A 14,323-nucleotide genomic window follows, 5' to 3' on the forward strand; every position below is an offset into this window, starting at 1 on the left:
GGAAGCTGTGGCTGCCCCATCTCTGGCAGCGTTCAAGGCCAGGTTGGATGGGGCTTGGAGCAACCTCCTCTAGTGGAAGGTGTCCCTGCCCATGGCAGGGGTTGGAACTGGATGAGCTTTAAGGTCCCTCTAACCCAAACCATTCTGTGATTCTTGGCAATCCTGTATCAGTGAGAACTGAGAGTATCATTGCTTAGCTCATTCAAAGAGAATGAAAATGTAGTCAATACTTCACATGTCCAATATAACCTCTTGATAATTATATTAACAACTTAAATGCTGGCTCTGTAGGATAAAATTGCACATTTTCAGCATTTGGCACGGCTCCATCCTCACCCAGATCAGTTTGCAAGCTCGGGGTTGCCGCGTTAAGGCCTGAGCCGGTTAAGGTGATGATGCCGGACATCACATAGGCGTTTTCTTGCTTTTTTAACGCTTTGTGACGCTGTAGGCAGGGAACTCAAGCAGGGGCCAGCAGCACCGCCCATCTCCAGGCAAGCTGAGGGCAACGGCTTCCCTCCGCCGCCGCGCATGCGCCCGGCTCCCGGGCCGGCGGGGCTGTTGTGAAGCGGGAGGCTCGGCCCGGCCTGTCTCCATGGCCGCCGTGTTCCTTGTCACACTCTATGAGTACTCGCCGCTCTTTTACATCACTGTGGTGTTCGTCTGCTTCCTGGTCACCAGCGGCCTGGTGCTGGCATGGTGAGTCGGCGGGGCGGCCGGCAGTGGCGGTCCCTATGGGGCCGGTCCTGCCTGTGGATACCAGTCTGGGGCTATGAACTTTGGCTGCGGAGGTCTGTCCGTGTATTGAGATAGCAAAGCGTAGGAGGGGCGTAATAGGAGCTGGTACCCCTTGGGGAATGAGCTCCGGGATGTGGGGTGTCTGTGGGCTGCCACAGCGTCGGGGCTGGCAGTGGGGATGCGTGTGTGGGGCTTAGCAGAGGTAGGGGAGTGGGACTGTGTTGAAGTAGAGATGGTAAGGAGGGCTAGTACTGACAATAGGGGAAGAAGAGGGGCTGCTCGGGCAAAAGAGAGTGAGAGCTGTCAGGAAACACGGTGGCCAGGAGAGGGCCTGACCCTGAGCGTGGGGATGGGGTCAGGGAAAGTTCCTGCAGGGGAAAAGTTTGGCAGTGTTGGAGATAAACATGTAAAATCTTGATGGTAAATAAAATGGGCAGATGTTGAGTAAGATGACTAGTGTCAGGCCGAGTAGCAGCTAAATCTGGCAGGCTTTAAGGCAGGGTTGTTACTGAGGTATCAGAGTACCCAGGACTGTTGGTGGGGCACCAGCCTGTTTCGCTGTTGGAACTTGGAGGAGAAGGGGGTGTTTAAGGTGAACGTAACAGGATGCTGGGATTGGGATGAGGAGGAGCCTTAAATAACTGATCTGCTGAAGTATATAAAGGGGCCATGAGTGGAAGACCTTCTACTTGTGTTTACGAGGATTCACCAAAGATGTCACTGCTGCCTTTTTCAGAAGCAGGTCCCTGCATGTCTGTCGTAGATAGCACTGTTCTGTCTGTTTTCCTGCCAACTCAGGAGCATCTGTAGATGTAAATACCGATACTTGCCCGTGCAGGGCATTGATTAGCAATCAGAATATTTTGTGTAGGAACTGTGGATACACTACACTTGTGTGGCTTCTGGAAGGAATAAAATCGAGTTATTTCGTTTCCTCCCATTAGCTCAACATTAATATTTGTAGTGCTGTGCTTCAGTGTTTTCCATCTGTTGTCTCTCTTTGAATTACAGATGTTTTAGCTGTAACTATTTGTTGTCTTGGCAGCTTACAAATACTCTGCTTGACTTTTCCTTCAGTGTAAAGTCTTTCCCTTTTTTACCTCACTTTGTTAGCTGCCATTGGCTCAAACATATGCCATCCATTGCTTTCAGTGGGAATAAAGCATATCTTTTGTTTGGTGGAAAGTTTTTGTTCCTCTTTTGCATTGCCTCCCCTAGTGCTCGGCAAATGGTAGTGAAGGCTATTGGTCTTTTTGTTATCTTTTTGCTGGAGGAAGCTCCACCTCGTTATTTACTTGGAGAAAAAGTTAAAGAAATCCCTTTCATAATGCTCTCTCTGTGTCCTACTGCACACTCATGTTATTACATTGCCATCCGCTTCACTTTTTTGCTTCATCAGTTCTTCAAAAATATTATCTTTACCAAAAAATGATACTGAATCATGATTCAAATAAATCTCCTGCATATATATCTCAAACCAGTGATCCGTTTATCAATTTAAATTTTTTTTATAGAAACACAGAATCATTTAGGTTGGGAAAGATCATTGAGTCCAGCCATTAACCCAGCAGTGCCAAATCCATTGCAGTGGACTTTCAGTGGACTGAGCCATGCATGACAAGCTGTGTCTGGTCTCCTCTGTTTTCTGGTGCAGATGAGGCTGTTGGGAATATTCCTACCCCTATTTAAGAAAGAAGCTGCCAGCACTCCATTTCTGTATATGAAGGAAAACAGTGCATGGAATTAAATGTGAGGGCTGAGGACCTGCTTCAAACACAGAACGAACTAGGCTGGAAAAGACCTTTAAGATCATCAAGTCCAACCATTGCCCTAGGACTGCCAAGACCACCACTAAACCATATCACTGAGGGCCTGCTTTGCAATTCCCTACTGTAAAATGTCGGAAGGTCCTTATGTCTGATCCTTACATGTGTCTATTGATGCATTTTGGGCCAGAGGGTGTGCAGAGGACTGTCCAGAGGCATTTTTATTTCCGGATCAGAGATTCTAGGTATATCTACACTAGGGATTACTGCAATTTATGTGAATATATACAAACTGTCTACAAACTAGTTTGTTAAGGAACTGTTAGTCAAGTAGAACCAGCAATCAGGAGCTCAACATATACTTACTTACATGTGAATATGTAGCCAGTTGCTCAGAGGTGATTGCTGCTGCCTTTGAACTCTACCCTACTACAGCCGTATGACCAATAGCTTCGAAGCAACTTCAGTGTGTCTGCAGTTGCAGTCATGGTTTAAGTGCTCTAGAACTTACTCATGAAAACAACTTGATCCTTTATTTGCTACAGAGAGTACTATAAATACATGCGGTGTGATATAAGCACATAATACATAATATTTTGTTGTAATGACATTTTTCCCCCCCATCATTTCAGCATCAATTGTCAGTTTGTTTCATGGATGTGTTTGTGGTGGTGTCAGTCAGCCTGAAAACCACCAGCTGCTTGGGAATGTTGATGTTTTTATTTGCAAAATTCTGCACTGATTTGATGAGCGGCTGTTTTTATGGCCAGCTCTGGATACCTGTGGCTTTGCTCAGAGAGTCTGAGTAGGTTACTGCACAGGTACATAAGTAACCTACAGCCGGTCCAATAGATGCTCTGGATATATAGGAATGATGTGGAATTTAAATTAGGTGAATACGGTCTTGTGCGTCACCTTCTAGCTGTAGATTAATTATAAAGAGGAACTGGAGGCTCAGCACCTGTTTGAAGTCCAGACTGCTCTTTGGGGAAATAAACCCAATAAAAAAACTGTTGGAAGCTTCTGCCTTTTATAAACTAGCATTGTTCTGAAGAAATTAATTTTCCCCTATACCAGCTAACAATCCTGGCTGAGAGACCTGGATCATAAAATGAAAACTATATTCATCCTTCATATGCTGAATACTACCTTAAAAATTTTACAGCAACACTGTACCTTATTGTTGAACAGAGAGGCCTTTCTGCCTTCAGCTGCTGCTGAAACTGTACTAGAGGCTCTTTTCTGTGGCTGCTTTTCATGGTGATTATCCTGTTGCTTTTGACCAGCGAAGAAAGTTTCCAGAGAACAGGGGTTTTACTTCAAAATCAGCCAGATGGTATAAAACAGGAGACATCTTTATGTGCGTCGGGAGAGATTAGCTCCACTGAGTTTTGGATATTGAATAAGTGAAACAGCTGCTGCACCTGGTTTCTTTGTAAGGTGTTTAACTGGTGTGTTTCATTACAGCCCCAGGGAAGTCAGTATGGCTGGTTTTACTCGCATCAGAGAGATCTGACCCTCCGTGCGCCCAAACCGAGTATGGCTGAGTGCCCTATATTATATCATTGAAGAAATGCAAATGTTTCTATCCAAGTCTAGCAAAACAAAGGCATTTCTCAAAGATGGAGTAATGAGTATAGAGTATTTTCCACCAGCCCAATCTCTTTTCTCTGTGGTGTATCTGTGACACTCTGGCACACAAGATGTTAAATGGTAAAGGCAAATATTTGTTAGACTGCCAGGAACAGGTTCTTTCTATTGAGAATGGATTTGCAAATTTTTTTTCCTGAAGTAGTTTCCTCAACTTGAAAATCACTATTGACTGATGTTTTTCCCAGTTAGTCTTACAAAGGCACCTGTCTGACATGAATCAATAGAAAAGAGCCCAGTGTCAGTAACAGCTCTGCTTTTCCTCTGTGTTTGACACACAGGAGTTGGAAAAGATTTTAAAACCAGGGAAAAGTAGTAGTTAAGCACAGAATTGTCTGTTTGGCTCAGAGCTGTATTGTACACAAAATTACTTTTGCAGTTTCAAACCGATTACATTCAAGTTGGTAGTGCCCTTTTCAGCTTGAGTTATTGATATAAGACCCATCTTACTGTAATAGCTGCTATTTCAGTATACTAAATGGAAATGATGCGGAGAAGAACCGATGCTTTGTGCCATTTGGAGTTTTCCAGCACCCAATATTCTGATGGCTGCCTAAACCAAAATTCAAAGCCATTAAACAGGCTGTCATGTCAATAGTACATGTGGCAGCAACAAAAGCACAAATTTAGGAAAGTACAGCTTGAGCTAATTAATAACTGTTTTCTAAAACACATTGACAAAAGCCTCCCACAACCTCTCCCTATTACCTTACTAATGAGACAGGACTGGATTAATGCAATTAAGGAATCTCTTTAGTCTCCAAAGTAGTCTTCTTATAGCATATCTGGGACAGTTTCTCTAATCAACTGTTGGTTATTGAAAGTTATTTCTAAGAATTGTATTTAGCCACATGTAAAAGGAAGTCTGTTGTGGAGCTTGTTTTCTAGATCCTGACCCTATGTAATGATTCTTTTAGAAGCACCAGGTAATAAGAAAATCTTGGGGGGTTTAATTGGTGTCAAAAGTCATCCCAAAATATTCTTCCTCACTTTCTTTGATTTTTATTTTTATTCATAGGGTGTTTAAACTTTTAAACCTTTTCTTCATTACCCTTTTAGGGTAAGAATACCACTTGGGATAGTGTGCCAGGTTTGGCTTTGAAGGGGTCATAGAGTCTCAGCTTTGATTTAGCTATTTTGCACTTGGTTTCTTGCTCAAAATAGAGACTTTATGGCCTTCAATTCAGTATCAGCATATTGTAATTGAGGTTTACATGGGAAATCAGGATCTCAGTCTTGCTGGCTGTAGTTACAGCTAGAGAAATATCTTAGAGCTGAATGATTTACTCTTCCGTTTGAGCACCCAATCCATTAAGGTTGTTCCATCTTTGCAAGCAGTGTTTTTTTTTTTGCCGGGGATCCTATAAAAGGATGTGCAAGAATGTCAACTGGGAGAAAGTACTGGCTAACCGTTTACCACTAGAGGGCATTGACCAGTCTCATTTATTTTACTCCCTTTCTGGAGAGGCAAGAGTAAAATATTCCCCGTTTAGAGATCTTCTGTATCACTGTGAAGACTCCTACCTTCTGCCACAGAAAGCTGAAATCAGATTGGCAGCCTGTATTACGTTTGCATCCTGGCAGATGTTGTGCTGCTTGCTATTTAGATTGAAGAAAAATTCAAATGTGTCAACACTAATACTTAACCCACTTATTCTTGTTTTGTGTCTCGTAGGTCTGGGTTGGGTGTTCCTGTTATTCTGAGAAACTCGGAAGAAACAGAATCCAGTGCAAGAGTGTTGAAAAAGCAGATGAGACAAGTGAAGAATCCTTTTGGGTTAGAAATCCTTCATCCTGCTACAGCTTCTGTAACAAGTCAGTGGATTTCTGATGTGCTTGATTTTTGTCAATTTGGGTTCCTGAACTTCGTACTTTCTGTTTTCTTGCTCTCTCCCTTTTTCTTTACCAAAATTCCTCAGAAACATGCTTCTGTCCATCATTACAACAGAAATCATTTTTACACCAATTATAAATGTGGTGGTTTTAAAAGTAAAATCTTTGGCTATTTAAACACAGTTTAATTCTTACTAATGAAACACTTCCTGCTGTAACAGATTTCTACGTAGCAAAAACATTTGTAGATTACAAGAACGCCCACAGTAGCTGGTAAACTTTACAGAATTGTAGAACTGTACAGATTTTATTACAGAATATATGCCAGCCACTAAAGTCCCAGTCTCCAGTGGTGTTTGGAAGTACACTACTTTACTTTAAAAACAAATCTCCTCTTTCTATCTGTGTTTCAGTGGAAACTGAATTTAAATATCTGTTTGGATCAAAGTTCAAGGTAGTTCCTAACATCTCTGAAATGGCTACATAGGAAGTAAAATTCATGCCCTTCTGCATCACTGGGGAGTAGTAAACAAGGCTGACTTGCATTGACATCTTCTACCATCACAGATGTGGAGCCTTCCTATGAATGAGAAAAAGGCTGCAGCAGTTTTACTCCTCTGTCTACATCAAAAAAGCCCAACAAACCCCAAACAAGAAATCCAACAACTTAGTCTTCTAGTAACTTGGGTTTTTCAAGAGGTTTGGGCACTTGAATTTTGTGGGACTTTTCAAGAGCTCTGCTTCTGTTTGTGCAGTAAGTGATCAGAAGTTAATGGGTTGGGTGCTTGATTTTTATAAAAGAAATGAAGCACACAGATCCTCTGTTTATCCTCCCTCTGTATGATTAAAAGGGCCTTGTTATTTGAGACCACAGAGTGTTGTAGGCTGGTGATCCAATTAATACCATTACCTAAGGAGAGAATGGACTTCGGACTAGGGGTTGTACTTGTGGGTCTGCCAGTGAGTGTGTAAAATGTTACCAGAAGTTAAAATTTATCCTTCACAAAATGCATGTGCCTACTTTTGTTAGCTTAATCAGCCATTTTATCTCCTTGCACCCACTTCCACATCTCCATTGACTTTCATAGCACTAAACCTGGTCTGAATTCTTAGAAGATTAGACTATAATGATAAAAGTCTGGGACGCTGAAGTTGTTTTCTGCTTGCTGCCCTGTAAGAACCTATGCCTAGCAATTCCAGAATCCCGGTACATAGGTGAGTTAATGAAATCCTTATCTTCTTTCTACAAGAGGGTATAATACTGATACCAGACTGTCTGGAAGACTGTATTCTTACATGCTACTGGGGCTGCAGTGTTCAAAACTTCCACAAAGCATTGGAGAAACATGTCTACTGCTTCAGACTAAAGACTCCTCAGGCATTAGAGGATGCTCTGTACAGCGAATACCTCTATCGACAGCAGTACTTGTATCCTTTTTTGCAATTGTTTTGACAAAATGCTGTTTCATTGGCACAGGGAGTGTTAAGACTTGTGAACACTCAGCAGTTCTTGGCACAACATATTTATGAACAAATATGATGACAAATATTCTTTATGCAAACGTCACATTTGTCTGCAATTGCAGCAACACTGATTGTTTTCCTTGACACCTACAAAGCATTAAAAAAAATGACAAGGAAGAAAAACATTGTCAGTTACCAGAAGATGCTCAAGTTGTTGATTTTGGTCCAGTGCCTAGATCTCGCTATCCCTTGGTAGCATTGCTGACGTTAGCAGATGAAGAAGACAGAGAAATATATGATATTGTAAGTAATATAAGAATATATTTTAGGGTCAGTGTGTTTAAGTTCTGAATGTTTCAGGAGATAGGCTTGAATAAAACAGCGTCCTTTCTCTGTCCCCTAGAATTTGGTCCCTAGCCTTGCTACCCGTGACTCCATGGGAGCATGGCAGAAGAGCAAAGATAATTGCTATATATAAAATGTGTGTGCCATTCAAAAGATGCTTATGATTTTCAGAAACCTTATCTCAACAAAGTTCTTTGTGGTAAGCCCTGTAGTCAGATGAACTGGGGTTATGGTAGGTTAGTAAGCTATTACTCCCATTTTTCTGATCACATAAGCCTGTGGTGGGGTTCTTGCACTGATAGAGGCTTTTGGATTGCTGTTGGCAAGGTGAGAGGATTTTTTTTTGTGTATGTCTGGCACAGATATGTGAGCTGACTGCTGGCTTGGCTGTTAGGAACATAGAAGTTACCTTTCTGCCACAGCCCAGTTCTGTAATACAGTGCATTGTGTTTCACAGTAGCCAGCTCCAGGGTGTTTACAGGAAGGCATGAAGGTCTTGCAGTGGACTGATATGGGATACTCTGCTCCCCGGAAAGGTCTCCTCCTAATTCCTTAGTTAAAGCAGCTTCAGCTTTGTCACATGCAGTTCAATATCCCTTCTAAACACTAAATTGATTCTTTTTAGAATGATTTGAGACACTCTTTTCTCTCCCATCTTTTCATTTGCTTGATAATCTAATAGCACTAACTGCTTGAACAATAATACAAATGAACTAGGAAGCAGTTTGCCTAAATCCACCAAACACTTTTCTATATATTCATTTGGAAATTGATTGTGATCACATCAGTGCCTAAAAAATCTGGTTCTTTTCCAAGTGGTGCCTGTCCTTGGCTCCTTGTCACTTAACCTTAGGACTGCCTCCCTCCCTCCTGTCCCCACTTGAGATACTCCCACATGCCCTAGCTATTTCCTATGTGTTTGACATCAGTATGGACATGAATTTGTAACACCTCTTTTGTTCCTTAACATAGAAGAAAGGGATGAAAGGAGAGTGGGGAATGTATTTTTCCTCTGGTTTGGGGAAAAAGGAACATGACTAGAATCTGTTAATATCATCAAAGAAGTAACTCTACCTGAACTCCTTGCCATACAAATGTCAGAATTGCATCTCTTGTTGTAAAAACAAACTTTTAAAACATAAATACAGTGTGGGAAGGGATCTTTGCCACTGTGACCAGTATGGTATTACTGCATTATTCTCACATCAGTGCATCAAGCTCCATCTTTAATTATTTTGTGTGTGTGTGTGCATGCCCATCACTATGGATGATGTTCCAGTAGCTCTTTTCTCAAGAGATTAATTTTCATCCGAACCATATTTGTGGCTAAATCATGCCTATTTGGTTTTGTGACTTAATTTTCCTCTAGCTCCAGAAATTAGCATGGCCATATATGAGTTACAGAAATTATTTGAAGACTGGCAGGGGTGAAGTGGAAGAAGGCTTAGATCTCAGGCCTGGGTAAAAAACAGAAGCTGGAGAAGTAACTTGATTATGGTGTACAAATACTTACAGAGAAAGAAAATACCTGGTACTGAAGGGGAAGGGGCTCTATAATCAAACAGCATAGCATTTCTACTAGATCATAGTATCACTGCATGTATTTCTGTACTACAGGGTAACAGAGGAATTAATAACTTGAAGATCAAGATGGTTGTATTAGGAAGTGATCCCATTCAGAGTTAAACAGTTTCGTAGGTCTCTGAACAAACTAAGAATTGAGGACATGTGTTGTCATTGAGAAAGCATTTGTGGTGGAATGACATAATACAAATACACTGCAAACTGTTAACTTGTGAGATCTTACTATCAAAAGACAGAAGCTGTCATTTTAATGCAGATTTAATGGCTTTCAGATTTGAAAACAAAACTAGTCGTGGTGTGGGGTTGTTTGTTTTGGAGTGTTTTTGACACATTGTGATTTAGAAAGAAAGACCTTATTGACAAAGAATAGTAAATTCAGTTAGTATAAATATGTATGTGTAGGTACATATATTGAAACTCTGCATGTAATTAGGCATATGTGGATTTTGAAGTGCAAGTCTAAGATTTGCCTTTAATTTTTCTTGTTTTTTCTTTTCTTAAAACAGCTTTTTCTATATTTCATTTCTCTTTTGACAACTTCTGGGATCTACAATAATATTGAGTTTCACTTTCTTTTTTTCCTTATTTTTAGAGGCTGTTATGTAATTTGAGCAGGGTAAGGGGTATTAAGCACAGTATTCAAGCTTGGAGTGCTTTTACTTTCAGAAAAATTACTCTAAAGTCAGTCCACAGGATCCTTTAATAATCCTTACCAGTGAAATTTGTCTTTTGCCTACTTGTTTTAGAAGCTGATCAGGGACTCCTCTAAACACTTTTTAGAGTAAAAAAAACTGGTCTGTGTTTGTGAAGGAAGTGAGAGAAAGTAGAGAAAACTTTGTCTTTTACATGTTCCCCTCTAATTATGCACTTGGAGCTTAGTGGACAGAGTCATTTCTTGCTTTGAAGACAGCCCAGGATGTGGCTGCAGAAGTGGTATGAGACCTAAGTGCCTGCAATTGCTTGGGGCTCGGTTGCTGTAGGAAACTCCTTGCAAGTTTGTCAACTTCTCTCCCATGTAGAAGGAGCTCATCATGAGTTAGTGGAGTGGAAAGAGGAGTGTAGGAGCTGCTACTTGCAGTTGAAATCATTTTTTTATTTCCATGGCACATCCGTGATTGTGTAAGCAGCCCTACCTCAGCTGCGTGAGCACTTACCTTCAGGAGTGCATGTGCTTAGATGCATTTTCAGTGTGGGATGTGATTGCATTAGGTGAGAGCAGTCAGAGGTGGTCTCTGCTGTAAACTGGCTGTAAAAAGGCTCCATGGAGAACAAGGGCAGAAAACTGAAATGCCACAAAGTGCTGTCTTGTGCCATGTCCTGTATATTTTTTATTTTTTTTTAAAGCTGTGTTTGAAGTCAACATTGTTGAAGTCCCCATTGTCTAAGGAAATAAGCAGGTCAAGAGGTTGTAACAAAGTACGCAGTCTTTCAAACCAACTATTTTATATGAATCATATAAAGAAAAGGAAAGTTATTAAACATATCTTTTTCTTTTTTTTTCTTTGTAGATCTCAATGGTAGCTGTAATTCACATTCCTGATGAGAGCTACAGACTTCCCTGCAGAATACTATATCAGTATCTAGTTCTAGCTCAAGGTCAATACCATGAGCTGAAGGTAAGCAGCCCCATAATGTGTGTTGTTTCATTTGGGTGACAGTGTTAAGTTTAGCTTGTGTAGGCAGGAGCCTAAATTAGTGTAAGACTTTTATTGTCAAGCCATGAACTGGATAATAGTTAAAATTATCAGTTAAGTAATTTCAGCAAAAGTTACTGAACAGAAATATTTTATATGACAATATTAAAGATTTCTTGGTGAAATTACTTGATTCTAGTCTAGGCAACCTAGGTCATGTCTGCTTATTAAAGCAGCAGGAAGAAATTAACTAGCTGTTGAATGATTTCTGTCTCCAGAACATGCTACCTCCTTCCTAGTCTCTCAGAATTTCTCCTATACTGCCCTTCAGTTGGGAAAAGTGAAGAAGAAACTCCTTGGGGTTGGTTTGTTGTTTTGGGGTTTTTTTTTAAGGTATTTTTACTGCAATACATGCACAAAACTTAGGAGTAAGCCTAGCACAAACCAGTAAAAATTAAACCAATGGTCTTGTTATTCCAGTCCAGTTTGCCTTACCTGTGCTTCCTGTGGGAGCATCTTTCTGCTGTGTCTGTCAGGTAGTTGATGATATGATTCTATGCAATCCACTTTTTTATCACTCTGATAATAAAAATAATATATGGTATTGATAAGCTAGTAATTGGGCCAACTTAATTCGATTGAGTTCATTAGCCTTCATTCAGGAATAGATTTGTCCAAAGACATGTTTGTCCTGGCCAAAGTGTATGGTTTCCATTTAAAAACACGCTTCAGCTGAACGGAAATAACTGTGCAGCTGCACGCTGTGTAGTTATGTAGTGTGTTCTCCACAGGCACCTTTAGCTGCATGCTAGTTTATTGGATTTAGTAAGTTATCACACCCAGAAAAATTTGCACTTCACATAAAATACAACAAAAAGGAGTAGGGGATTGTAATGTGAGCAAGAGTGGAATGGGTTGAATGAAGTAGATTTAACAGCTGGGTGGATATATTTTTGGTAGGAATGGATAGAAGCGTTGCTCTAGGCACAGAGAACAGTATACCAGAAACAGAAACCTGAGCTGGGTTTCAAAACCTGGACAGTCCTGTTAAAGTTAATGCATGTACATTGATTTGGTTTAGCTGAGATTTGATGACTTATCCTTAATATTTTCCCAGTGTTTTATGTAATCTTATGCTTCTGAACTATCTTTAACTGAAGGCCAGGTAACTGTCAGGACACGTGGGAAGAGTGTCTGGCACTACTTGACCCAGTGGAAACCAGTCAATCTGACCCAGTGGAACTTGCATTGTGTGTATGTGTATTTTCAGCTATCAGAGGAAAGTTTATTGGCTTCTGTGTATATGAATGTCTGTGTATATGTGTATTTTAGCAACTCTTCATGTCTGCAAATACTACTGCAGCATCTTCAAGCGACACATCTCCTGGTGAGAGAAGCACTGACAGAAGCTTACTAGAAAGGGCTGGACTGGCTGAAGATGAACCAGAATTGCATGAAGAAAACAGTAAAGACTGTGTTGTTTGCCAGAATGGCACAGTGAACTGGGTACTCCTACCCTGCCGGCACACGTGCTTGTGCGATGGCTGCATCAAGTATTTTCAGCAGTGTCCAATGTGTAGGCAGTTCGTTCAAGAATCTTTTCCACTTTGCAGTGAAACAGAGCAAGATGAAGATGAATCAACCCATATCTTGCAAGATGTTCTTCCTAGAAGAGTTTTCTAATATGGAGAAAAATAGAACTGGGTTGTATGCACCAAGATTAAATGTAGAAAACAGACTGTTTATGGGAGGTTACGTAGCATTAACTCATATGGTTTTGCTTTTTATTGTTAGGTAATTCTCAGCTTCCTTATCTGTCTTTTCTCCATATGCTCACAGGAACACCATGCTTATCCATGCAGTGTGGACGAGAGAAGTGTGTGGGGTATCTTTGAAGGATGTGATTTCAGTTATAACTTCTTACTAGTTTTTCATGGAGCACTATTGGAGGCTATTTTGATTACTAAATTTGGTACATCTACTAAAAAAAGAACAAAACATGCAAGTGCAGTTGCACACAGCTCATTCTATATTTATTGTATTTAAAATACTAGATTGATATATCGTTTTAGCTGAGTATAATTTAGAAGCGTAGCACTTTACAGAATGTGTCAAATGAAGGAAAGTAAATATTCTTCATTGTTAAACCCATGTATGTTTATTTTGTAGATGCAGGCTCTATTATGGCAGGAGCTGGGAGTCAAAGGCATGATTCAGGACACTGTTCCTGGCTGTTTTGAAAGATTTGCGTGTGTGCATGCATGTGTGAGCGACTTCGTCAAAGCCAATTGGAATGAGAGGAAAGATTTTTGTTGATAATTGTTGTCTTGAACTAAACATTGCTGTCACTTTCAAGCCTGAGCCTCTGCTAAGTCATCTTGAGACAGGCTTTCCATCTTGTTAGCTATGGCTGGAAGAACTTGTTCTCCGTACAAATGTCAGTTAATTACTCCACACAGAGTGGTTACTTGGGCAGTTTTGTGGTGCTATTCTAATACGAGTAGCCTGCTTTGGGGAATTTCCAACTCTTTTTACTTGTGTTGTCAGCTTAGATGCAAAGTTAACGATTCACCTTTTTCAATAGTCCCAAGGAATTTACTTACTCAAAGAAAGAAGCTAAAGAACAGCAGAAAATTACTTCTTTTTCCCTCCAGTGGTGTATTGTCAAAAGCAATAAAAATGGCTGTTGAGAAGAGAAAGTGTTGTTTTGCTTCTTAAGAGAGTGCTGAATTTTTCCTAAAAACAGACAGGCTGGGTTTCACATCTGCTTCTGTAAGACAAAAATGCAAATGCTTATTAGAACCTGTGGAAAATGGAGAGTAGCTGCTTTCTGTCCTCCCTCTTGTTCCTTTGCAGCTTCTCCCCACATCCAATTCCAGGACAGCTGCTCAGTACTGGGGAAAGAAAGCCCTGCTCCAAGCCATGCTCCAAGCAATTCAGCCTGCGACTCCTCTAACAGTGCCGCTGTACAAGGTACATACAAGGTTTATGTGCTGCACACCTCAAAACCAGAGCAGGAAGCTTCCCCTAATCAAAGGTATTGCATCTCTCCATCATTCTTTTTATTTCCTGTTTGCCATGACCCTGCTTCCAAACTCTTGGTAATTGCCTCTGAGGAAAAGATTTAGGTGGTGGTGGAGAGTAATGTTGTAAAGACAGGTTGAGATTGGGAGTTGATCTCCAGCATTCAGCAGGCTGTTTGTAAGACAGTTTATCTGGTCTACATAAAGTGGCCTTCCTTGTCAGAGACAACTTGGGAACAAACTGCTGGCCAAATCGGCCTTGTGTTTGCACTGTAGATCAAACAGG

The 14,323-nt window shown here is 40.7% G+C and overlaps 1 protein-coding gene across 1 annotated transcript; it reads left to right on the plus strand.

Moving 5' to 3' along the window:
* The first annotated feature begins 549 nt into the window (after window positions 1-549).
* CGRRF1 (cell growth regulator with ring finger domain 1) lies at window positions 550-13,970 on the plus strand. Its single transcript, XM_080619452.1, has 6 exons — window positions 550-699; window positions 5,830-5,969; window positions 7,238-7,415; window positions 7,607-7,754; window positions 10,889-10,996; window positions 12,347-13,970. Exons 1-6 carry the CDS (start codon window positions 596-598, stop codon window positions 12,695-12,697), a joined length of 1,029 nt encoding a protein of 342 aa, XP_080475578.1. The 5' UTR covers window positions 550-595; the 3' UTR covers window positions 12,698-13,970.
* The last annotated feature ends 353 nt before the right edge of the window (window positions 13,971-14,323 follow it).

Source organism: Psittacula echo, assembly GCF_963264785.1.
Source record: "Psittacula echo genome assembly, chromosome: 5".
Taxonomy (NCBI): Eukaryota; Metazoa; Chordata; class Aves; order Psittaciformes; family Psittacidae; genus Psittacula; species Psittacula echo.